The sequence below is a fragment of the Trematomus bernacchii genome, unplaced genomic scaffold (genome assembly GCF_902827165.1).
Source record: "Trematomus bernacchii unplaced genomic scaffold, fTreBer1.1, whole genome shotgun sequence".
Lineage (NCBI taxonomy): Eukaryota > Metazoa > Chordata > Actinopteri > Perciformes > Nototheniidae > Trematomus > Trematomus bernacchii.
The window spans coordinates 5577562-5604570 of NW_022987839.1; the positions used below are offsets into that span (position 1 = coordinate 5577562).

At 42.1% G+C, this 27009-nt stretch overlaps 5 protein-coding genes across 5 annotated transcripts in view; 4 read left to right on the forward strand and 1 right to left on the reverse strand.

The window, feature by feature from the left end:
* Positions 1-27009, reverse strand: part of LOC117500356 (tripartite motif-containing protein 16-like) — a 215503-nt gene that overhangs the window by 97967 nt on the left and 90527 nt on the right. The window lies entirely within an intron of this gene.
* LOC117500364 (tripartite motif-containing protein 16-like) lies at positions 318-2055 on the forward strand. Its single transcript, XM_034153225.1, has one exon. It carries the CDS (start codon positions 324-326, stop codon positions 1989-1991), a length of 1668 nt encoding a protein of 555 aa, XP_034009116.1. The 5' UTR covers positions 318-323; the 3' UTR covers positions 1992-2055.
* LOC117500351 (tripartite motif-containing protein 16-like) lies at positions 5652-8309 on the forward strand. Its single transcript, XM_034153209.1, has 2 exons — positions 5652-5784; positions 6521-8309. The coding sequence occupies exon 2, from the start codon at positions 6577-6579 to the stop codon at positions 8248-8250; it is 1674 nt and encodes a 557-aa protein (XP_034009100.1). The 5' UTR covers positions 5652-5784; positions 6521-6576; the 3' UTR covers positions 8251-8309.
* On the forward strand, positions 13045-15713 carry LOC117500352 (tripartite motif-containing protein 16-like). The gene is made up of 2 exons (XM_034153210.1): positions 13045-13177; positions 13925-15713. The coding sequence occupies exon 2, from the start codon at positions 13981-13983 to the stop codon at positions 15652-15654; it is 1674 nt and encodes a 557-aa protein (XP_034009101.1). The 5' UTR covers positions 13045-13177; positions 13925-13980; the 3' UTR covers positions 15655-15713.
* On the forward strand, positions 23366-26678 carry LOC117500360 (tripartite motif-containing protein 16-like). The gene is made up of 2 exons (XM_034153220.1): positions 23366-23505; positions 24255-26678. Exon 2 carries the CDS (start codon positions 24311-24313, stop codon positions 25973-25975), a length of 1665 nt encoding a protein of 554 aa, XP_034009111.1. The 5' UTR covers positions 23366-23505; positions 24255-24310; the 3' UTR covers positions 25976-26678.

Sequence of the window (27009 nt, forward strand, 5' to 3'; positions counted from 1 at the left end):
TAGAGCAGGTTGTAAGCGAGGCTCCGTTTGTAAATGAGGAAAGTTCAGAGTGTCAGCGCTGCTCCTCCTCCTGGAATGAGTCAGAGTTTGATAAGCCCTCCCTCTTCTTCCTGCTCTCAGACACAGCCAGCTCCACTCTGTATTTCCTGGCTCCTCCCCTTTAGATCCACACTGAGGAGGATGGGTGTAACCATCATGTGGGTAAAGAACAAGAGCTGATAGGCCACATTCACTGCACACACACATGCTGTTCAGATCACAGCTCACATAGTTTCAGCTCTCAGGAAGTGAAACTCAGACACTCGCTGCCACTGAGAGGTGAAATGGCGCAGAAAGGAGTTCAGCTGGACCGGGAAACCTTCTCTTGTTCGATCTGTCTGGATCTACTGAAGGATCCGGTGGCTATTCCCTGTGGACACAGCTACTGCATGAAGTGTATTAAAGGCTTCTGGGATGGAAAGGATGAGAAGAAGATCCACAGTTGCCCTCAGTGTAGGCAGAGCTTCACACCGAGGCCTGTCCTGCTGAAAAACACCATGTTAGCAGCTTTAGTGGAGGAGCTGAAGAAGACTGGACTCCAAGCTGCTCCTGCTGATCACTGCTATGCTGGAGCTGAAGATGTGGCCTGTGATGTCTGCACCGGGAGAAAACTGAGAGCCTGTAAGTCCTGCCTCGTGTGTCTTATATCTTATTGTGACAAACACCTCCAGCGTCATTATGAATTGCCTGCCTTTGAAAAACACAAGCTGGTGGAGCCCTCCAAGAAGCTCCAGGAGAACATCTGCTCTCGTCACGACGAGGTGATGAAGATGTTCTGCCGCACTGATCAGCAGTGTATCTGTTATCTCTGCTCTGTGGACGAACACAAAGGCCACGACACAGTGTCAGCTGCAGCAGAAAGGACTGAGAGGCAGAGAGAGCTGGAGGGGAGTCGACAAAACATCCAGCAGAGAATCCAGGACAAAGAGAAGGAGGTGAAGCTGCTTCAGCAGGAGGTGGAGGCCGTCAATGGCTCTGCTGATAAAGCAGTGGAGGACAGTGAGAAGATGTTCACTGAGCTGATCCGTCTCATGGAGAAAAGAAGCTCTGATGTGAAGCAGCAGGTCAGATCCCAGCAGAAGAGGGAAGTGAGTCGAGTCAAAGAGCTTCAGGAGAAGCTGGAGCAGGAGATGGCTGAGCTGAAGAGGAGAGACGCTGAGCTGAAGCTGCTGTCTCACACAGAGGACCACAACCAGTTTCTCCACAGCTACCCCTCACTGTCAGCCCTCAGTGAACCTACACACTCATCCAGCATCAACATCCGTCCTCTGAGCTACTTTGAGGACGTGACGGCGGCCCTGTCAGCAGTCAGAGACAAACTACAGGACGTCCTGAGAGAGGAATGGACAAACGTCTCACTGACTGAAGTGGATGTTTTACTGTCAGCAGCAGAGCCCACCACCAGAGCTGGGTTCTTCAAATATTCACAGAAGATCACTCTGGATCCAAACACAGCATACACATATCTGTTATTATCTGAGGGGAGCAGAAAAGCAACACGCATGGAACAACAACAGTCTTATTCTAGTCACCCAGACAGATTCACTGAATGGCCTCAGGTCCTGAGTAGAGAGAGTCTGACTGGACGCTGTTACTGGGAGGTGGAGTGGAGAGGGGGAGCAGTTTATGTAGCAGTCGCATACAAGAATATCAGCAGAGCAGGGGGTGGGGGTGAATGTGGATTTGGACTCAATGACAAATCCTGGGTGTTAATTTGTAACCAAAACAGTTGTACATTTCGTTACAACAGTATCATCACTCCCGTCTCAGGTCCTCTGTCCTCCAGAGTAGGAGTGTACCTGGATCACAGAGCAGGTATTCTGTCCTTCTACAGCATCTCTGAAACCATGACTCTCCTCCACAGAGTCCAAACCACATTCACTCAGCCGCTACATGCTGGAGTTTGGCTTTATGGTGATGGAGCCACAGCTAAGTTTTGTAAACTGAAATAGCCTGAAGTCATTTGAGGAACTCTTCTACTTCTTAAACTCATTGTGTGTCCATCATTGTTGCTGAGAGCTGATTGTTCATGTCTTCACTGCACAGAGATCAGCTGTCAATCAAACATTATGGGATGTGCTTTAACATCTTCTCATGAGTTGTTCTGTAGATGTTGGAGTTTCTTTAGGCAGCGCTCCTTCCTGTGTCTGTTTAGCCATGGAGGCTGTCACTGCTCAGGAGGATTTCTGTTCACCTCAACTCATATTTCTCTGCATGGAAATGTAAACTTTGCTCTAAATATTTGTTGAATATCAATATCAATATATTGATGTATTTGTATGTTGTTGTTTCTCTTGTAAAGCATGAGTCTTTAGAGAGAAAGCACCAGAGCTTCTTTCATTGTAGATATTTTTATTCTAAAAGTCTTTTATTTTTGACTAAGTCTCAATGTGTTGAATGCATAAATGAAAGTTTGAAGAAGGAAAGAAAGCACATTAAAATAAAAGCTAACAGGTTGAGTTTGTAATAAATTGTGTTTCTATGTTCAAGATGTGAGATGAGTGCCACATTTAAATGTCTGGAAAAAATAAACGTTATGGTTTTTCTTGTTAATAAAAGAGCTAAGAGGACACAAGTGAAAATCTCAGTCTTTTGTTTTTTAAATCTTAAAATGAATGATCTCTCCTCTCCAGTGAAGCTGCACTAAGTTGAGTTGAATTTTAAATACATGTAGTTGTTTGTTATCCTCTACGGAAGAGGATTAGGACCACACGTGAACAAAATGTGAGATCTGACCAAAAGTGATTTAAATCAGAATATAGATTTGTTTTTAAACTTTTCTCTTAACGGTCACGTATTATATTATATAGTGTTTCATCAATATATTATAGGTCTCATATATATACAAAACCTGTCTCTAAAGTGTTTTGCTCAAAACACCAAACAGATCCTGAATTAAAGCATGTCAAACTCCTCTGTTTCAGCCCTTTTCCAAAAGTTCTGATTCTGTGTCTGTAGTTAAATGCTGATGAGCTGTTGCTGGCCACGCCCCTTTTGGGAAGTGTTTCTGGCTCCGCCCCCCACCCGAGCAGATCCAAGGTAAAGGTGAACACTGCAGGGCAGACGCGTTTCACAATGTCCACCGGCAGAAACTCAGCAGTGCTGGATTTGCGCAGCCTAAAACAGTCTCAGAAATCTCACATAAAGCATAATTATTTAAACTCACACTCAAAGAGCAAAACCTCAGCTCAAATCTCCAGAACTCTAAACACATTTTCAGCTCTGAACCCAATTTGCAATTCAACTTGGCACTTTTTGCAAAACACTGCACACAGCTCTCTAAGTAAGACACAGAAAAATGACATTTTCAGCTGTTTGCCATTTTCAAAACACTGCCATTAAAAATGCTACAAACATGAACCAATCAACACATACACGTGCCAAATGAACATGAACACGGACATGCTTTATTGTTGACTCAGCAATCAGGATGTAAGCATTTGAACAACGCTCCACATAATACCTTTTTACAACAACAATGGATATATGGACAGCAGCAAGAGGAAGAGAGGGAGGATGAGGAAGAGAGGGAGGATGAGGAAGAGAGGGAGGATGAACTGAAGTCAGTTGAAGAGTTTATTTGCAGCATAACGGTTAAAGCTGTCTTTTCCATTTACTCTATCCGATAGAGAGCATACTTTTGGTCACACAGCTCCAACTGTGTTTGCTGTGCATACATTTTGTTGTGGAGAGAAATACAAATGTTTTGTTTCAACAGAATATTGGTGTTTCTGCACATTTTTCTGTAGTGCATACTTTTCTACATACAGAAGAAAGCCCATAACAGTAAGTGTGCTATAGTATGCTACTATAAATGAAGTGTGCCATTTGGTGCAAAAGTTGGGTTTCGATAAGAATGTATGTTGTTTTGAGTGCAGTTAGTCATTGAACAGGATATTTAAGTTTTTTTGCAGCTCAGATACGTAATTGTTTGGGACAATGTCAGCTTTCATCGAGCAGCCACCGTCCAAAACTGGTTCGTTGACCACCCACAATTTCTGCTTCTGTATCTTCCACCCTACTCTCCATTTCTAAATCCGATAGAAGAGTTATTTTCGGCATGGCGGTGGAAGGTGTGACCGTCAGCCATACGAGCGCTTGACTCTTTTGGAGGCAATGGAAGAGGCATGTGATGACATTGATGTGAGTGCTATCCAGGGAAGGATACGACACTCAAGACGCTTCTTCCCTCGATGTTTAGCCAGGGAAGATACTGCGTGTGATGTGGATGAGATGCTGAGGCCAGACCCAGCTAGGCGGCGAGATGCACCCTAAGACCTTTTCTCTCCTCTGTTCTTTTGTTTCAAAGTTTTCCTTTACATTTACTGTGTTTGAGGCATCATTTTGTTTACACAACTGTTACTATTTGATCTGCATGAATGTTGCACCAATTATTTTTGGAGAAAAATAAAAGTAGAACAACAGTATATTTTTGTCTCTGCCCATATTTTCTAGACTTGAAAAATCTTTACATGAAGAATTCTCTACATAGAGGAAACAGATTAGTGTGCTTTAGATAAAGCACCACATGTGTAGTTGGACAAAGTGTCTTGTACTATAAGTGAAGTGTGTGCCATTTGGTGCAAAAGTTAGGTTTTGGTAAGTGTTGATGTAGTTTTGGTTGCAGTGCTTCATTTTGCAAGAGAAATTTGGTGTGTGGTTTTGAGAATTGTGTTAAAGGTCCCATGTCATGCTTTTCTGGTTATTACCCGTCCCCTTGTGTGTTATGTAGCTTTTTATGCATGTAAACGGTCTGGAGAGTCAAAAACTCACAAAGTACACCCTGTAGCGAGTAAAACTCTAACACAGAAAATACCTGTCTATGCCCAGAACGCCTCGTTGGAGATTTTTATTTTTTTATTTTTTTCTTGCTGAGTATGGTGACGTAACGGGCATAGTGACGTAACAGCTCATCACACACACACTCACTCAGCCTTATCTTTTCTCAGCCGCGGTGCTGCGCGGATCTTCGCACACTGTGTTTGTGCTCAGGCTGAGATCCGCGGTGTCTCGCTGTCTCGCAGACCCCACGCAGCAACCAGGAAACAACACCAGTAATACAGCTCACACTGTCTGCTCCTCAAGCCTCAAAGGGCAGAGCAGCGAGCCCCGCAACGTCCCGCCAACACGGCACCCAGACCCCACGCAGCATTCTCATCTGTTTGTCATTACTGGTGTCATTTTCTGGTTGCTAACGCCATTGTAACACATAATCACTGATGTTCCGCTGTAACGGTGGTGGACTCATCAGAACAGAGTGGGCGAGCTGACCAATCAGAGCACAGTGGGCTCACAAGGAGGGTGGGGCATTATTTTAACTATTGTATCTGTTATATTGTGTTGCACTGTTGGAGGAGCCTGTGACCTAAGATTTTCATTGACATATCTACACTGTAGCTATGTACAAATGACAATAAAAGCCTTGAAACCTATATAGGCTATATATCCACAATCAACAGGCACATGTGTATATGTGTGGCACCCCTGGGATGTGTTTCCACATTAAAGTGATATGTATTATTATTGAGTGTTATATGCATTTACTTTTGTACATTTGTTTATTTTCATTTCACTAACGGGGTTGAGAAACACAGTTAGTAGTGAGGCGGAACGTTTGTGTTCGCTACAATGGTTCTGGGGTACCGGTTAGAGGGACGGACGTTTCCGGTGTTTCCTGAGAAGCGATCTGGAAGGAAACATAACACACCGTGTCCTCATTGGTCCTGTTTCGCCGGCTTAATACAGGTTAGTAAACTGTGCACACATCATAATGAATGCCCCATAAGGTTTGCCTATATAATGTGATGGTCCGCTAACAGTTTAAAGTGTTTGTAGTACTGTTTACGTGTTTAAAGGAGTGAAATAGTGTGTGTGTATCAGCATAGCTCCCCCGGTGCGGCGCCATTTTGGGGACAACGTGGTCTGCCCATGGATGTATAATAAGAGGGTCTGCCGCGTTAATAATACAAGTGTGACATTATTTCTGAAGGCTCCCGCACACAGAATATTTCCAGTACAGATATAGTTATTGTGAGTTTGGAATAAATATGCACTTTATACAAATGATAAGTTAGTTACTGTTAGTAAAAACAGTAAGGTTAATACTGGGATGTTTCTTACACTAAGACTGAAATACTGAGTGTTAACATAATTATTATTCTCCAGTTTATGCATTTTAGTAACATGCAATTAATGGCAGAAGTTTAATTTTCACATGACTGTTTCAATGGGTCATGATATGCTACTTTTGACTTGCAGTATATAGAAGAGTAGTATTTAATACTGTTGAAAAATGTATTTGAGGTACAAGAGATGTTTGCTGAATTTGAAATACAATTGAAATGTTTGTTTATGAAATGCATATTAGAGAGTTAATATGTTTAAATGATTTTGTTGTGTAATAAAACAACCAGAGAAGCGATCCGGAAGGAAACATAACTCACTGTGTCCTCATTACTCCTGTTTCACCTGCTTAATACAGGTATCATCACTGCTCAGGAAGTGAAACTCAGACACTCGCTGCCACTGAGAGGTGAAATGGCGCAGAAAGGAGTTCAGCTGGACCGGGAAACCTTCTCTTGTTCGATCTGTCTGGATCTACTGAAGGATCCGGTGGCTATTCCCTGTGGACACAGCTACTGCATGAAGTGTATTAAAGCCCACTGGGATAAAGAGGATGAGAAGAGGATCCACAGCTGCCCTCAGTGTAGGCAGAGCTTCAAACCGAGGCCTGTCCTGCTGAAAAACACCATGTTAGCAGCTTTAGTGGAGGAGCTGAAGAAGACTGGACTCCAAGCTGCTCCTGCTGATTACTGCTATGCTGGAGCTGAAGATGTGGCCTGTGATGTCTGCACTGGGAGAACACTGAGAGCCCGTAAGTCCTGTCTGCAGTGTCTGGCCTCTTATTGTGACCAACACCTCCAGTCTCATTATGACGTAGCTCCATTAAAAAAACACAAGCTGGTGGAGCCCTCCAAGAAGCTCCAGGAGAACATCTGCTCTCGTCACGACGAGGTGATGAAGATGTTCTGCCGCACTGATCAGCAGTGTATCTGTTATCTCTGCACGGTGGACGGACATAAAGGCCACGACACAGTGTCAGCTGCAGCAGAAAGGACTGAGAGGCAGAGAGAGCTGGAGGGGAGTCGACAAAACATCCAGCAGAGAATCCAGGACAGAGAGAAGGAGGTGAAGCTGCTTCAGCAGGAGGTGGAGGCCGTCAATGGCTCTGCTGATAAAGCAGTGGAGGACAGTGAGAAGATGTTCACTGAGCTGATCCGTCTCATGGAGAAAAGAAGCTCTGATGTGAAGCAGCAGGTCAGATCCCAGCAGAAGAGTGAAGTGAGTCAAGTCAAAGAGCTTCAGGAGAAGCTGGAGCAGGAGATGGCTGAGCTGAAGAGGAGAGACGCTGAGCTGAAGCTGCTGTCTCACACAGAGGATCACAACCAGTTTCTGCTCAGCTACCCCTCACTGTCAGCCCTCAGTGAACCTACACACTCATCCAGCATCAACATCCGTCCTCTGAGCTACTTTGGGGACGTGACGGCGGCCCTGTCAGCAGTCAGAGACAAACTACAGGACGTCCTGAGAGAGGAATGGACAAACGTCTCACGGACTGAAGTGGATGTTTTACTGTCAGGAGCAGAGCCCACCACCAGAGCTGGGTTCTTAAAATATTCACAGGAGATCACTCTGGATCCAAACACAGCATTCACACGGCTGTTATTATCTGAGGGGAGCATAAAAGCAACATTCATTAAACAACATCAGTCTTATTCTAGTCACCCAGACAGATTCACTGCTTATTATCCTCAGGTCCTGAGTAGAGAGAGTCTGACTAGACGTTGTTACTGGGAGGTGGAGCGGAGAGGGGGAGGAGTTTGTGTAGCAGTCGCATACAAGAATATCAGCAGAGTAGGGATTGGGACTGAATGTGGATTTGGATTCAATGACAAATCTTGGGCTTTAGATTGTTTCCAAAACAGTTATACATTGCGTTACAACAGTATCAGCACTCCCGTCTCAGGTCCTCCGTCCTCCAGAGTAGGAGTGTACCTGGATCACACAGCAGGTATTCTGTCCTTCTACAGCATCTCTGAAACCATGACTCTCCTCCACAGAGTCCAGACCACATTCACTCAGCCGCTACATGCTGGAGTTTGGCTTGGTTATCCTTATGGAACCACAGCTGAGTTTTGTAAACTGAAATAGCCTGAAGTCATTTGAGGAACTCTTCTACTTCTTAAACTCATTGTGTGTCCATCATTGTTGCTGAGAGCTGATTGTTCATGTCTTCACTGCACAGAGATCAGCTGTCAATCAAACATTATGGGATGTGCTTTAACATCTTCTCCTGAGTTGTTCTGTAGATGTTGGAGTTTCTTTAGGCGGCGCTCCTTCCTGTGTCTGTTTAGCCATGGAGGCTGTCACTGCTCAGGAGGATTTCTGTTAACCTCAACTCATATTTCTCTGCATGGAAATGTAAACTTTGCTCTAAATATGTGTTGAATATTGATATTGATGTATTTGTATGTTGTTGTTTCTCTTGTAAAGCATGAGAGAGAGAAAGCACCAGAGCTTCTTTCATTGTGGATATTTTATTCGAAAGGTCTTTTATTTTTGACTAAGTCTCAATGTGTTGAATGCATAAAAGAAAGTTTGAAGAAGGAAAGAAAACACATTAAAATAAAAGCTAACAGGTTGAGTTTGTAATAAATTGTGTTTCTATTTTCAAGATGTGAGATGAGTGCCACATTTAAATGTCTGTAAAAAATAAATGTTGGGGTTTTTCTTGTTAATAAAAGAGCTAGGAGGACACAAGTGAAAATCTCAGTCTGTTGTTTTTTTAATCTTAAAATGAATGATCTCTCCTCTCCAGTGAAGCTGCACTAAGTTGAGTTGAATTTTAAATACATGTAGTTATTTGTTATCCTCTACGGAAGGGGATTAGGACCACACGTGAACAAAATGTGAGATCTGACCAAAAGTGATTTAAGTCAGAATATAGATTTGTTTTTAAACTTTTCTCTTAACGGTCACGTATTATATTATATAGTGTTTCATCAATATATTATTGATATATCAATATCATATATATACAAAACCTGTCTCTAAAGTGTTTTGCTCAAAACACCAAACAGATCCTGAATTAAAGCATGTCATAAACTCCTCTGTTTCAGCCCTTTTCCAAAAGTTCTGATTCTGTGTCTGTCGTTAAATGCTGATGAGCTGTTGCTGGCCACGCCCCTTTAGGGAAGTGTTTCTGGCTCCGCCCCCCATCCGAGCAGATCCAAGGTAAAGGTGAACACTGCAGGGCAGAAGCGTTTCACAATGTCCACCGGCAGAAACTCAGCAGTGCTGGATTTGCGCAGCCTAAAACAGTCTCAGAAATCTCACATAAAGCATAATTATTTAAACTCACACTCAAAGAGCAAAACCTCAGCTCAAATCTCCAGAACTCTAAACACATTTTCAGCTCTGAACCCAATTTGCAATTCAACTCGGCACTTTTTGCAAAACACTGCACACAGCTCTCTAAGTAAAACACAGAAAAATGACATTTTCAGCTGTTTGCCATTTTCAAAACACTGCCATTAAAAATGCTACAAACATGAACCAATCAACACATACACGTGCCAAATGAACATGAACACGGAAATGCTTTGTTGTTGACTCAGCAATCAGGATGTAAGCATTTGAACAAGGCTCCACATAATACCTTTTTTACAACAACAATGGATATATGGATAGCAGCAAGAGGAAGAGAGGGAGGATGAGAGAGAGGGAGGATAAGAGTGAGAGGGAGGATAAGAGAGAAAGGGAGGATGAGAGAGAGGGGGGATGACCTGAAGTCAATTGAAGAGTTTATTTGCAGCATAACGGTTAAAGCTGTCTTTTCCATTATGTGTCCGATAGAGAGCATACTTTTGGTCACACAGCTCCAACTGTGTTTGCTGTGCATACATTTTGTTGTGGAGAGAAATACAAATGTTTTGTTTCAACAGAAGATTGGTGTTTCTGCACATTTTTTGAGTGCATAATTTTCTACATACAGAAGAAAGCCCATAACAGTAAGTGTGCTATAGTATGCTACTATAAATGAAGTGTGCCAAGTTGGGTTTCGATAAGAATGTATGTTGTTTTGAGTGCAGTTAGTCATTGTACAGCATATTTACGTTTTTTTGCAGCTCAGATACGTAATTGTATGGGACAATGTCAGCTTTCATCGAGCAGCCACCGTCAAAAACTGGTTCGTTGACCACCCACAATTTCTGCTTCTGTATCTTCCACCCTACTCTCCATTTCTAAATCCGATAGAAGAGTTATTTTCGGCATGGCGGTGGAAGGTGTGACCGTCAGCCATACGAGCGCTTGACTCTTTTGGAGGCAATGGAAGAGGCATGTGATGACATTGATGTGAGTGCTATCCAGGGAAGGATACGACACTCAAGACGCTTCTTCCCTCGATGTTTAGCCAGGGAAGATACTGCGTGTGATGTGGATGAGTTGCTGAGGCCAGACCCAGCTAGGCAGCGAGATGCACCCTAAGACCTTTTCTCTCCTCTGTTCTTTTGTTTCAAAGTTTTCCTTTACATTTACTGTGTTTGAGGCATCATTTTGTTTACACAACTGTTACTATTTGTTCTGCATGAATGTTGCACCAATTATTTTTGGAGAAAAATAAAAGTAGAACAACAGTATATTTTTGTCTCTGCCCATATTTTCTAGACTTGAAAAATCTTTACATGAAGAATTCTCTACATAGAGGAAACAGATTAGTGTGCTTTAGATAAAGCACCACATGTGTAGTTGGACAAAGTGTCTTGTACTATAAGTGAAGTGTGCGCCATTTGGTCCAAAGTTAGGCTTTGGTAAGTGTTGATGTAGTTTTGGTTGCAGTGCTTCATTTTGCAAGAGAAATTTGGTGTGTGGTTTTGAGAATTGTGTTAAAGGTCTGTTAGAAATTAAAATCAATGTTTTATGGCATAATTTAGTCTAAAACATACAGTCAGTTTAAAAGCAGTCTTATGAAGAACTCATTGATTTCAGTATTATGTTCATACCTTAAAGGGTATAAAAGGAGGGATTGTTAAAAACCAAGCTAATTGCTGCTATTTTGAAAAGTGATATTGAATGTTAAAACTAGAAGTTTAAGCACAAAGGAAAACTTATGTTGAAGACCAACCGAAGTATTTTTTGTATTTTTGATGACTGTTATTTGAACCATTCCATTTTGATAGTATGTTTTTTTATATGAGTTATGTACTATGCAAAGTTCAGATGAAGAACTCATTGATTTCAGTATTGTGTTCACACCTTAAAAGGTGTGAAAGGAAGGATTGTTAGAAATTAAAATCAATGTTTTATGGCATAATTTAGTCTAAAACATACAGTCAGTTTAAAAGCAGTCTTATGAAGAACTCATTGATTCCAGTATTGTGTTCACACCTTAAAAGGTGTGAAAGGAGGGATTGTTAGAAATTAAAATCAATGTTGATGTGGCGTAATTTGAATGAAATACACTATTTCATTTAAATCTGTTTTATTCTGAAAACCGAAGATTCACATGTGACTTCCGGTTTTTCCGCTGGTGAATTTCGTCATTTCCGGTTAGCATTAGCTTGTGGCGAAATGCTACGTTTTCAAACCGTGAATTGAAGGTGAAATAACGTGATGTTGTACACTAAAATACCCTGAGTTTAACACTCATTTATTGACGCTGGAATGAGGTTTATTAGGGAATGTTTAGATGACCACAGACATCAGAGTGATGTAATTTAGTAGCAGAAGCCGACAGGATTTGCATTGGACACGCCCCCATCGACGCCGGCCAATAGGAGAAGACTACAGGTCTTACCCGGGAGACCCAAAAAGGATCACTCTCTCTCCTTGCCCGCAGCTGACCCGGACGGACGGGACCAAAACAGCTGGGAGGAGCAAACCACCAACGAGCACATAACTTTTGTAAACCACCGCATCTTTTGTGTAATTAAATGCTGTTAACTTGTATAAGCTTGCCTTGACTCTTTTCAGTCTCTCCTGCTCTTGGGGTTCAAGAATAACTAACAGGTCCCATGTCATGCTTTTCTGGTTATTACCCGTCCCCTTGTGTGTTATGTAGCTTTTTATGCATGTAAACGGTCTGGAGAGTCAAAAACTCACAAAGTACACCCTGTAGCGAGTAAAACTCTAACACAGAAAATACCTGTCTATGCCCAGAACGCCTCGTTGGAGATTTTTATTTTTTTATTTTTTTCTTGCTGAGTATGGTGACGTAACGGGCATAGTGACGTAACAGCTCATCACACACACACTCACTCAGCCTTATCTTTTCTCAGCCGCGGTGCTGTGCGGATCTTCGCACACTGTGTTTGTGCTCAGGCTGAGATCCGCGGTGTCTCGCTGTCTCGCAGACCCCACGCAGCAACCAGGAAACAACACCAGTAATACAGCTCACACTGTCTGCTCCTCAAGCCTCAAAGGGCAGAGCAGCGAGCCCCGCAACGTCCCGCCAACACGGCACCCAGACCCCACGCAGCATTCTCATCTGTTTGTCATTACTGGTGTCATTTTCTGGTTGCTAACGCCATTGTAACACATAATCACTGATGTTCCGCTGTAACGGTGGTGGACTCATCAGAACAGAGTGGGCGAGCTGACCAATCAGAGCACAGTGGGCTCACAAGGAGGGTGGGGCATTATTTTAACTATTGTATCTGTTATATTGTGTTGCACTGTTGGAGGAGCCTGTGACCTAAGATTTTCATTGACATATCTACACTGTAGCTATGTACAAATGACAATAAAAGCCTTGAAACCTATATAGGCTACATATATATCCACAATCAACAGGCACATGTGTATATGTGTGGCACCCCTGGGATGTGTTTCCACATTAAAGTGATATGTATTATTATTGAGTGTTATATGCATTTACTTTTGTACATTTGTTTATTTTCATTTCACTAACGGGGTTGAGAAACACAGTTAGTAGTGAGGCGGAACGTTTGTGTTCGCTACAATGGTTCTGGGGTACCGGTTAGAGGGACGGACGTTTCCGGTGTTTCCTGAGAAGCGATCTGGAAGGAAACATAACACACCGTGTCCTCATTGGTCCTGTTTCGCCGGCTTAATACAGGTTAGTAAACTGTGCACACATCATAATGAATGCCCCATAAGGTTTGCCTATATAATGTGATGGTCCGCTAACAGTTTAAAGTGTTTGTAGTACTGTTTACGTGTTTAAAGGAGTGAAATAGTGTGTGTGTATCAGCATAGCTCCCCCGGTGCGGCGCCATTTTGGGGACAACGTGGTCTGCCCATGGATGTATAATAAGAGGGTCTGCCGCGTTAATAATACAAGTGTGACATTATTTCTGAAGGCTCCCGCACACAGAATATTTCCAGTACAGATATAGTTATTGTGAGTTTGGAATAAATATGCACTTTATACAAATGATAAGTTAGTTACTGTTAGTAAAAACAGTAAGGTTAATACTGGGATGTTTCTTACACTAAGACTGAAATACTGAGTGTTAACATAATTATTATTCTCCAGTTTATGCATTTTAGTAACATGCAATTAATGGCAGAAGTTTAATTGTCACATGACTGTTTCAATGGGTCATGATATGCTACTTTTGACTTGCAGTATATAGAAGAGTAGTATTTAATACAGGTTTAATACTGTTGAAAAATGTATTTGAGGTACAAGAGATGTTTGCTGAATTTGAAATACAATTGAAATGTTTGTTTATAAAATGCATATTAGAGAGTTAATATGTTTAAATGATTTTGTTGTGTAATAAAACAACCAGAGAAGCGATCCGGAAGGAAACATAACTCACTGTGTCCTCATTACTCCTGTTTCACCTGCTTAATACAGGTATCATCACTGCTCAGGAAGTGAAACTCAGACACTCGCTGCCACTGAGAGGTGAAATGGCGCAGAAAGGAGTTCAGCTGGACCGGGAAACCTTCTCTTGTTCGATCTGTCTGGATCTACTGAAGGATCCGGTGGCTATTCCCTGTGGACACAGCTACTGCATGAAGTGTATTAAAGCCCACTGGGATAAAGAGGATGAGAAGAGGATCCACAGCTGCCCTCAGTGTAGGCAGAGCTTCAAACCGAGGCCTGTCCTGCTGAAAAACACCATGTTAGCAGCTTTAGTGGAGGAGCTGAAGAAGACTGGACTCCAAGCTGCTCCTGCTGATTACTGCTATGCTGGAGCTGAAGATGTGGCCTGTGATGTCTGCACTGGGAGAACACTGAGAGCCCGTAAGTCCTGTCTGCAGTGTCTGGCCTCTTATTGTGACCAACACCTCCAGTCTCATTATGACGTAGCTCCATTAAAAAAACACAAGCTGGTGGAGCCCTCCAAGAAGCTCCAGGAGAACATCTGCTCTCGTCACGACGAGGTGATGAAGATGTTCTGCCGCACTGATCAGCAGTGTATCTGTTATCTCTGCACGGTGGACGGACATAAAGGCCACGACACAGTGTCAGCTGCAGCAGAAAGGACTGAGAGGCAGAGAGAGCTGGAGGGGAGTCGACAAAACATCCAGCAGAGAATCCAGGACAGAGAGAAGGAGGTGAAGCTGCTTCAGCAGGAGGTGGAGGCCGTCAATGGCTCTGCTGATAAAGCAGTGGAGGACAGTGAGAAGATGTTCACTGAGCTGATCCGTCTCATGGAGAAAAGAAGCTCTGATGTGAAGCAGCAGGTCAGATCCCAGCAGAAGAGTGAAGTGAGTCAAGTCAAAGAGCTTCAGGAGAAGCTGGAGCAGGAGATGGCTGAGCTGAAGAGGAGAGACGCTGAGCTGAAGCTGCTGTCTCACACAGAGGATCACAACCAGTTTCTGCTCAGCTACCCCTCACTGTCAGCCCTCAGTGAACCTACACACTCATCCAGCATCAACATCCGTCCTCTGAGCTACTTTGGGGACGTGACGGCGGCCCTGTCAGCAGTCAGAGACAAACTACAGGACGTCCTGAGAGAGGAATGGACAAACGTCTCACGGACTGAAGTGGATGTTTTACTGTCAGGAGCAGAGCCCACCACCAGAGCTGGGTTCTTAAAATATTCACAGGAGATCACTCTGGATCCAAACACAGCATTCACACGGCTGTTATTATCTGAGGGGAGCATAAAAGCAACATTCATTAAACAACATCAGTCTTATTCTAGTCACCCAGACAGATTCACTGCTTATTATCCTCAGGTCCTGAGTAGAGAGAGTCTGACTAGACGTTGTTACTGGGAGGTGGAGCGGAGAGGGGGAGGAGTTTGTGTAGCAGTCGCATACAAGAATATCAGCAGAGTAGGGATTGGGACTGAATGTGGATTTGGATTCAATGACAAATCTTGGGCTTTAGATTGTTTCCAAAACAGTTATACATTGCGTTACAACAGTATCAGCACTCCCGTCTCAGGTCCTCCGTCCTCCAGAGTAGGAGTGTACCTGGATCACACAGCAGGTATTCTGTCCTTCTACAGCATCTCTGAAACCATGACTCTCCTCCACAGAGTCCAGACCACATTCACTCAGCCGCTACATGCTGGAGTTTGGCTTGGTTATCCTTATGGAACCACAGCTGAGTTTTGTAAACTGAAATAGCCTGAAGTCATTTGAGGAACTCTTCTACTTCTTAAACTCATTGTGTGTCCATCATTGTTGCTGAGAGCTGATTGTTCATGTCTTCACTGCACAGAGATCAGCTGTCAATCAAACATTATGGGATGTGCTTTAACATCTTCTCCTGAGTTGTTCTGTAGATGTTGGAGTTTCTTTAGGCGGCGCTCCTTCCTGTGTCTGTTTAGCCATGGAGGCTGTCACTGCTCAGGAGGATTTCTGTTAACCTCAACTCATATTTCTCTGCATGGAAATGTAAACTTTGCTCTAAATATGTGTTGAATATTGATATTGATGTATTTGTATGTTGTTGTTTCTCTTGTAAAGCATGAGAGAGAGAAAGCACCAGAGCTTCTTTCATTGTAGATATTTTATTCGAAAGGTCTTTTATTTTTGACTAAGTCTCAATGTGTTGAATGCATAAAAGAAAGTTTGAAGAAGGAAAGAAAACACATTAAAATAAAAGCTAACAGGTTGAGTTTGTAATAAATTGTGTTTCTATTTTCAAGATGTGAGATGAGTGCCACATTTAAATGTCTGTAAAAAATAAATGTTGGGGTTTTTCTTGTTAATAAAAGAGCTAGGAGGACACAAGTGAAAATCTCAGTCTGTTGTTTTTTTAATCTTAAAATGAATGATCTCTCCTCTCCAGTGAAGCTGCACTAAGTTGAGTTGAATTTTAAATACATGTAGTTATTTGTTATCCTCTACGGAAGGGGATTAGGACCACACGTGAACAAAATGTGAGATCTGACCAAAAGTGATTTAAGTCAGAATATAGATTTGTTTTTAAACTTTTCTCTTAACGGTCACGTATTATATTATATAGTGTTTCATCAATATATTATTGATATATCAATATCATATATATACAAAACCTGTCTCTAAAGTGTTTTGCTCAAAACACCAAACAGATCCTGAATTAAAGCATGTCATAAACTCCTCTGTTTCAGCCCTTTTCCAAAAGTTCTGATTCTGTGTCTGTAGTTAAATGCTGATGAGCTGCTGCTGGCCACGCCCCTTTAGGGAAGTGTTTCTGGCTCCGCCCCCCATCCGAGCAGATCCAAGGTAAAGGTGAACACTGCAGGGCAGAAGCGTTTCACAATGTCCACCGGCAGAAACTCAGCAGTGCTGGATTTGCGCAGCCTAAAACAGTCTCAGAAATCTCACATAAAGCATAATTATTTAAACTCACACTCAAAGAGCAAAACCTCAGCTCAAATCTCCAGAACTCCAAACACATTTTCAGCTCTGAACCCAATTTGCAATTCAACTCGGCACTTTTTGCAAAACACTGCACACAGCTCTCTAAGTAAAACACAGAAAAATGACATTTTCAGCTGTTTGCCATTTTCAAAACACTGCCATTAAAAATGCTACAAACATGAACCAATCAACACATACACGTGCCAAATGAACATGAACACGGACATGCTTTGTTGTTGACTCAGCAATCAGGATGTAAGCATTTGAACAAGGCTCCACATAATACCTTTTTTACAACAACAATGGATATATGGATAGCAGCAAGAGGAAGAGAGGGAGGATGAGAGAGAGGGAGGATAAGAGTGAGAGGGAGGATAAGAGAGAAAGGGAGGATGAGAGAGAGGGGGGATGACCTGAAGTCAATTGAAGAGTTTATTTGCAGCATAACGGTTAAAGCTGTCTTTTCCATTATGTGTCCGATAGAGAGCATACTTTTGGTCACACAGCTCCAACTGTGTTTGCTGTGCATACATTTTGTTGTGGAGAGAAATACAAATGTTTTGTTTCAACAGAAGATTGGTGTTTCTGCACATTTTTTGAGTGCATAATTTTCTACATACAGAAGAAAGCCCATAACAGTAAGTGTGCTATAGTATGCTACTATAAATGAAGTGTGCCAAGTTGGGTTTCGATAAGAATGTATGTTGTTTTGAGTGCAGTTAGTCATTGTACAGCATATTTACGTTTTTTTGCAGCTCAGATACGTAATTGTTTGGGACAATGTCAGCTTTCATCGAGCAGCCACCGTCAAAAACTGGTTCGTTGACCACCCACAATTTCTGCTTCTGTATCTTCCACCCTACTCTCCATTTCTAAATCCGATAGAAGAGTTATTTTCGGCATGGCGGTGGAAGGTGTGACCGTCAGCCATACGAGCGCTTGACTCTTTTGGAGGCAATGGAAGAGGCATGTGATGACATTGATGTGAGTGCTATCCAGGGAAGGATACGACACTCAAGACGCTTCTTCCCTCGATGTTTAGCCAGGGAAGATACTGCGTGTGATGTGGATGAGTTGCTGAGGCCAGACCCAGCTAGGCGGCGAGATGCACCCTAAGACCTTTTCTCTCCTCTGTTCTTTTGTTTCAAAGTTTTCCTTTACATTTACTGTGTTTGAGGCATCATTTTGTTTACACAACTATTTGATCTGCATGAATGTTGCACCAATTCTTTTTGGAGAAAAATAAAAGTATAACAACAGTATATTTGTGTCTCTGCACATATTTTCTAGACTTGAAAAATCTTTATATGAAGAATTCTCTACATAGAGGAAACAGATGAGTGTGCTTTAGATAAAGCACCACATGTGTAGTTGGACAAAGTGTCTTGTACTATAAGTGAAGTGTGTGCCATTTGGTGCAAAAGTTAGGCTTTGGTAAGTGTTGATGCAGTTTTGGTTGCAGTGCTTCATTTTGCAAGAGAAATTTGGTGTGTGGTTTTGAGAATTGTGTTAAAGGTCCCATGTCATGCTTTTCTGGTTATTACCCGTCCCCTTGTGTGTTATGTAGCTTTGTATGCATGTAAACCGTCTGGAGAGTCAAAAACTCACAAAGTACACCCTGTAGCGAGTAAAACTCTAACACAGAAAATACCTGTCTATGCCCAGAACGCCTCGTTGGAGATTTTAATTTTTCAATTTTGTTCTTGCTGAATATGGTGACGTAACGGGCATAGTGACGTAACAGCTCCTCACACACACACACTCACTCAGCCTTATCTTTTCTCAGCCGCGGTGCTGCGCGGATCTTCGCACACTGTGTTTGTGCTCAGGCTGAGATCCGCAGTGTCTCGCTGTCTCGCAGACCCCACGCAGCAACCAGGAAACAACACCAGTAATACAGCTCACACTGTCTGCTCCTCGAGCCTCAAAGGGCGGAGCAGCGAGCCCCGCAACGTCCCGACAACACGGCACCCAGACCCCACGCAGCATTCTCATCTGTTTGTCATTACTGGTGTCATTTTCTGGTTGCTAACGCCATTGTAACACATAATCACTGATGTTCCGCTGTAACGGTGGTGGACTCATCAGAACAGAGTGGGCGAGCTGACCAATCAGAGCACAGTGGGCTCACAGGGAGGGGGGGGCATTATTTTAACTATTGTATCTGTTATATTGTGTTGCACTGTTGGAGGAGCCTGTGACCTAAGATTTTCATTGACATATCTACATTGTAGCTATGTACAAATGACAATAAAAGCCTTGAAACCTATATACATATATGACTCATATACACAATCAACAGGCACATGTGTATATGTGTTTCCACATTAAAGTGATATGTATTATTATTGAGTGTTATATGCATTTACTTTTGTACATTTGTTTATTTTCATTTCACTAACGGGGTTGAGAAATACAGTTAGTACAACTAGTCCAGGCAGTTATAGACCTATAGCTCTGACATCGCACTTGTGTAAAGTTATGGAAAGAATGATAACAGAAAGGCTGACATACTACGTTGAGAAAAATGAACTAATGACTCCTTATCAGAGTGGGTTTAGAAGAGGGCGGAGTACTTTAGATCCACTGCTGTGCCTGGAATCTGAAGTTAGGAAAGCCCAAGCGAATAAGGAGTGTGTTGTAGCTGTTTTCTTTGATGTGGGAAAAGCTTACGATATGATGTGGAAGGAAGGATTATTAATAAAACTGGACATTATGGGTCTGGGAGGTAATGTATATAATTGGATTATGGATTTTTTGTTTGGCCGTGCCATCAGAGTCCGAGTTGGCAATTCTTATTCTCGAAGGCATGAAGTTGAAAATGGAACCCCACAGGGGAGTGTAATTAGTCCTCTTTTGTTTTCTATCATGATAAATGATATATATACACAAGTAGGATCTGATATCGGTAAGTCACTTTTTGCAGATGATGGAGCTATTTGGAAAAGGGGCAGAAATGTAAATTATATTGTAGGTAAGATTCAGGAAGCCATTACGGAAATTGAAAGCTGGTCTCTGACATGGGGGTTTAGATTGTCGGTGGAAAAAACTGAAACTTTATTTTTTACGAGGAAAAGGATAGGTGAGGAGGTTAGGTTCAAACTTTATGGACAAGAACTAAAGAAAGTGAAGACATTTACATTTCTGGGAATATGGTTGGACAAGAGAGTCACATGGAGTACTCACATTGATAAAGTAGTAGATAAATGTAAAAGGGTTTTAAATGTTATGAGGTGCTTGGCAGGCACTAAGTGGGGGGCTGATAAAGCTGCTTTGAGGAACGTATACACAGCTTTAATTAGATCAGCCATAGAATACGGACTAATAGTGTATGGTTCAGCTGCATACTCTTCTCTTCAAAAATTAGATAGAGTCCAGGCACAAGCACTAAGGATATGCTGTGGGGCAGTCAGATCTACACCAGTGTCGGCACTTCAGGTAGAGGTCGGAGAAATACCAATTTTTTTTAGGAGAAAACAGTTCATTGTTAATTACTGGGTAAATCTACAGGGCCATAAAGATACTCACCCTACTAAACAAACTGTAAAAACAAGTTGGGAAAGTAACAAAATGAAAAAAGAAAGTTTTTGTGTTTGTGTTTCGGAATTATGTAAAGAATTCAAAGTTAAGGAATGGAATATTAGTCCGACGGTGTTGTTATCAGCTGTTCCACCATGGTTGCTACCTCAACCTATAGTAGATTTATCTTTATTGAAATGGTTACATTCAATGAAAAACAAAATTAATGTACAGGCTTATGCAGTGGCGGCCGGTGGTCTTTTTTTTTGGTGGGGCTCTTGACGTACCGCAAGTGACCTACCCGGGGGGTTTCCCCCCGAATTTTTTTTTCGAGAAATGACCCCTTAAATGATGACTTCTGGTGATGTTAGAGGGGGGGGGAAGGAGAAATCGAGGCTTAAAAATATGAGAAGACTGATCAATACCTCCATAATCTTCAGTGTGGAAAATATTATTTATCAACCTGAACATCTACTACTTTACCAGGAATTTGTGTTCTCAGAACTGGTCTGTTTTTTTCTTTCTTAAAACTGTTCATGTTTTATGAACCAACACCTTCACCAAGTAGCTTTACAGTGAACTGCATGTGAGATATAAAATTAATAGCATCTTTTCAGTAGCATTAATTATAAATATTTAAGTGGTTCAATACAAGTCACTACAGCATTTCAAACTGAACTGTGAATAAATGCAATTTAAAAAAAATAACCACAGCACAAAATGTCATAAATTGTGTTTTTTCTTTGTTTCTCTGAGGATTATTTACAAACAGGCTTATTTACATATATCAATAACTCAGAAATGAAAAAGCTACATCGTCTAACACGAACAACCAGTTAGCATAATGATAATATATGTGTTATGTACAATGTATCTGGCAAGGCTAGAGCAAGAAAGAACATAAAGTTTGCAAAAGGTTTAAATAACTTCAAGTATCTGTCTTCAGATTACGTGGAGGTTTTAGTCCGATGGGAAGCAGATTTTAAGCGACACCGAAGATAAACCAAAAATGTGGTGGAGCTGCAAACCGTGTAGTGTTGCTGGGACAGAACAGGAGCTATAACCGTTGGAAAATACATCACAGACAATGCAACAAACGTGGAGACAGAACAATCACTTCTGTGATAAATGCCCACTTATTAATAAACTTCTAACAACCATGGGAAACCTCCTCTCTACATATAAAGTGATATCCAAGCATGGGAAACAAAAGACAGCATTTACCTGTTTGCATCCAGCTAGCCAAGCCTTTCTTGTGTACCAGCTACTTGTGAAGCCTCGTGTATAAATGTTGTCTTTTTCACGAGATTGCTGCGATATATTCAAATCGGGTTGGTCCGGTGCAAGGTCTTTAAGCAACAATTTATCTGCCAAACTTCTCCTTTCGAAAGGATTGGAGATTAGCTCTTGAACAGAATTAGGCGCGGACCGAGGTCCGGAGACTCCACCTGCACACGAAGCCATCCTCATCAACTACTGCGTCAACCGGATACGAGTCACTGTCCAAACTACTCACAGACTGCACTGGGCGCTGACATTGGCGCCCGGTGACCGTCATCTTTGACGACGCTAATTGGCTGAAATTATATTTTCGCGGCATAGTTTACACGTTACAGATAGCAACAGTCAGCTGCTGGTGGCTGCTGCTGCACTGGTTGAAGGCTCCTCTCTTAGCGCCCAGACGAGAGAAGGTGCATGGGCAAGGCCAGGCAGGAAACATGTGACTTATCAGTAACTTTAGACATCGTAACACAATTTTAAACGAGATTTTATTGTAGATTATACATTTTACTGATACCAATTATATAATATTTACCTTGTTCATTAAAAATAAAAATAAAAACATATATATTTTTTTAAACATATTTTTTTTTTTTTATTTTAATTTTAATTATTATTTATTTTTATCAATATGGGAAGAGGTGGGGCGGCGCCCCTAGCGCCCCTATGGACCGGCCGCCACTGGGCTTATGTGAATACTGTTCTACATGAACAATATGGGCAGTTTATACAAATATTTACTGATGGATCCAAAAATCCAGAAAATGGTCAAACTAGTTGTGCATTTTATGTTCCCGAATTAAAAGTAAAAGTGGGAAAGCGGACGAGTGATCACATCGCAGTATATACAGTAGAGATGATGGCTATCTCACTAGCACTTCAGTGGGTAGAGGAAATACAGCCAATGCGAGTGGTCATTTGCTCTGACTCCAGTGCAGCTCTGGAGAGTATAAACAACTTCTCTTCAGAATGTCGACAGGATATTTTACATGAAATTTTACACATCATGTTTAGGTTAGTTCATCTGGGAATTGTTGTTCAATTTGTGTGGGTTCCAGCGCATGTGGGTATTAGAGGGAATGAGGTAGTGGATCAACTGGCAAAATGTGGTTTGAAAGCAAACCAGATTGATATTATGGTACCCATCAGTAGAGCAGAAGTCAAATCTGTTACAAAAGTTGTTATCAAGCAACAATGGCAAAAACTATGGGACAGTAACACCAAAGGAAGACATTTATACCGGATACAAAGGGAAGTAGGAACGGGAAGCACTTGGGGGAGTAGTAAAAGAGAACAGAGCATTAACAGCAGGATAAAAGTGGGTCACTCTGGATTAAACTCATCACTGCATCTGATTGGAAAACATCCAAATGGCAATTGTGATGGTTGCCAACAACCAGAGACAATACAGCATGTATTTTTTAGCTGCCCGGATTATAACAGACAAAGACTCATTCTGAAAACTGCACTGGAACAACTCAACATCAAGGACATGGATTTCAAGTCAATATATGAAAGTAAATCAAGAAATGAAGCAAACAAGTTGATCTTCAAATTCCTCAAAAGCACTGGTCTGAGGACAAGGATTTAGTATAAACATTTAATAAACCAACAGTAGGTGGCGATATATGCTCCAAGTGGAAGCGATTCGCCATTAAAGACAAGAAGAAGAAGAAGAAGAAGAAGAGAGGCGGAACGATTGTGTTCGCTACAATGGTTCTGGGGTACCGCTTAGAGGGACGGACGTTTCCGGTGTTTCCTCAGACGCGATCTGGAAGGAAACACATGACACCGTGGACTCATTGGTCCTGTTTCGCCGGCTTAATACAGGTTAGTAAACTGTGCACAAATCATAATGAATGCCCCATAAGGTTTGCCTATATAATGTGACGGTCCGCTAACAGTTTAAAGTGTTTGTCGTACTGTTTACGTGTTTAAAGGGGTGAAATAGTGTGTCTGTGTATCAGCATAGCTCCCCCGGTGCAGCGCCATTTTGGGGACAACGTGGTCTGCCCATGGATGTATAATAAGAGGGTCTGCCGCGTTAATAATACAAGTGTGACATTATTTCTAAAGGCTCCCGCACACAGAATATTTCCAGTACAGATATAGTTATTGTGAGTTTGGAATAAATATGCACTTTATACAAATGATAAGTTAGTTACTGTTAGTAAAAACAATAAGGTTAATACTGGGATGTTTCTTACACTAAGACTGAAATACTGAGTGTTAACATAATTATTATTCTCCAGTTTATGCATTTTAGTAACATGCAATTAATGGCAGAAGTTTAATTGTCACATGACTGTTTCAATGGGTCATGATATGTTACTTTTGACTTGCAGTATATAGAAGAGTAGTATTTAATACAGGTTTAATACTGTTGAAAAATGTATTTGAAGTACAAGAGATGTTTGCTGAATTTGAAATACAATTGAAATGTTTGTTTATGAAATGCATATTAGAGAGAGTTAATATGTTTAAATGATTTTGTTGTGTAATAAAACAACCAGAGAAGTGATCCGGAAGGAAACAACATGCTGTGTCCTCATTACTCCTGTTTCACCTGCTTAATACAGGTATCATCACTGCTCAGGAAGTGAAACTCAGACACTCGCTGCCACTGAGAGGTGAAATGGCGCAGAAAGGAGTTCAGCTGGACCGGGAAATCTTCTCGTGTTCGATCTGTCTGGATCTACTGAAGGATCCGGTGACGACTTCCTGTGGACACAGCTACTGCATGAAGTGTATTAAAGGCTTCTGGGATCGAGGGGATGAGAAGAAGATCCACAGCTGCCCTCAGTGTAGGCAGAGCTTCAAACCGAGGCCTGTCCTGCTGAAAAACACCATGTTAGCAGCTTTAGTGGAGGAGCTGAAGAAGACTGGACTCCAAGCTGCTCCTGCTGATCACTGCTATGCTGGAGCTGAAGACGTGGCCTGTGATGTCTGCACTGGGAGAAAACTGAGAGCCTGTAAGTCCTGCCTCGTGTGTCTTATATCTTATTGTGACAAACACCTCCAGCCTCATTATGAATTGCCTGCCTTTAAAAAGCACAAGCTGGTGGAGCCCTCCAAGAAGCTCCAGGAGAACATCTGCTCTCGTCACGACGAGGTGATGAAGATGTTCTGCCGCACTGATCAGCAGTGTATCTGTTATCTCTGCTCTGTGGACGAACACAAAGGCCACGACACAGTGTCAGCTGCAGCAGAAAGGACTGATAGGCAGAGAGAGCTGGAGGGGAGTCGAGAAAACATCCAGCAGAGAATCCAGGACAGAGAGAAGGAGGTGAAGCGGCTTCAGCAGGAGGTGGAGGCCGTCAATGGCTCTGCTGATAAAGCAGTGAAGGACAGTGAGAAGATGTTCAGTGAGCTGATCCGTCTCATGAAGAAAAGAAGCTCTGATGTGAAGCAGCAGCTCAGATCCCAGCAGAAGAGTGAAGTGAGTCGAGTCAAAGAGCTTCAGGAGAAGCTGGAGCAGGAGATGGCTGAGCTGAAGAGGAGAGACGCTGAGCTGAAGCTGCTGTCTCACACAGAGGATCACAACCAGTTTCTGCTCAGCTACCCCTCACTGTCAGCCCTCAGTGAACCTACACACTCATCCAGCATCAACATCCGTCCTCTGCGCTACTTTGACGACGTGACGGCGGCCCTGTCAGCAGTCAGAGACAAACTACAGGACGTCCTGAGAGAGGAATGGACAAACGTCTCACCGACTGAAGTGGATGTTTTACTGTCAGCAGCAGAGCCCACCACCAGAGCTGGGTTCTTCAAATATTCACAGGAGATCACACTGGATCCAAACACAGCAAACACAGAGCTGTTATTATCTGAGGGGAGCAGAAAAGCAACACTCATGGATCAACATCAGTCTTATTCTAGTCACCCAGACAGATTCACTGAATGGTCTCAGGTCCTGAGTAGAGAGAGTCTGACTGGACGTTGTTACTGGGAGGTGGAGCAGAGAGGGGCAGGAGTTCGTGTAGCAGTCGCATACAAGAATATCAGCAGAGGAGGGGGGTGGGGAAGTGTATTTGGATACAATGACAAATCTTGGTCCTTAGTGTATGACCAAAAGGGATATTCATTTTGTTACAACGGTATCAACACTCCCGTCTCAGGTCCTCCATCCTCCAGAGTAGGAGTGTACCTGGATCACAGAGCAGGTATTCTGTCTTTCTACAGCATCACTGAAACCATGACTCTCCTCCACAGAGTCCAGACCACATTCACTCAGCCGCTACATGCTGGACTTTGGCTTTATAATAATGGAAACATTGTTGAGTTTTGTAAACTCAAATAGCCTGAAGTCATTGGAGGAACTCTTCTACTTCTTAAAGTCACCGTGTGTCCATCAGAGCTGATTGTTCATGTCTTCACTGCGCAGAGATCAGCTGTCAATCAAACATGATGGGATGTGCTTCAACATCTCCTCATGAGTTGTTCTGTAAAGGTTGGACTTTCTTCCGGCTCCTTCCTGTGTCTGTGTAGCCATGGAGGCTGTCACTGCTCAGGAGGATCCTTGTTCACCTGAACTGATATGTAAACTTTGCTCTAAATATGTGTTGGATATTTCTTTTGATTCATGTTGTTGTTTCTCTTGTAATGCACGAGTCTTCAGAGAGAAAGCAGCTTCTTTTATTCTACACATTTTATTCTGCCCACTTTCTAAAACAATAGAGGCATTTATAATCACATGTATTATTTTGACAGATTAAATGTTATTGTTGCCCAAATTAACTACAAATGAGTTCCCAGATGGTTATAACACTTATTTCATCATAACATGTTTATTTAAAATGATATTACTTCCTGTCATGATCATAATCAATAAGTCCATCATTCATTATTCTCCTGTAAATAGCTTAGAGTCTTTGCTTGGGAAATAAAATGTTATTTGTTTGCAGACTAATTGTTGTTGTTGTTGTCCAAATAGAAAGTGGGTACTCTGATGTTTTATAGAACATAACTTATGATAATAATCAATAAGGAAATCATGTATGATTCTGTTTGAAATGAAACGCATGTATGGTGTGGATAAAGTGAAACTGATCATGAAATCATTCAACAGACTTTACTGATGGGATGTGTGATCAAATGAAATGTTTAGATCATTAATAAAGGTTTGTCTTTCAAAAACAAAAACAGGATGTTCTTCTTGTGTTATGTCCAAGGTGCCATACGAAGCTGATGGAGAACATGTGGAAGTGATCTGAGACTAAATGAAGCTCAGCGCAAGTTCAACCAGGAAGACCGTCTTTACTCATTCATTTACTATTTACATGTTACTACTCTCTCTCTCCTCTCAATAAGTGATCGGGGGCGTCACTCCCCAGC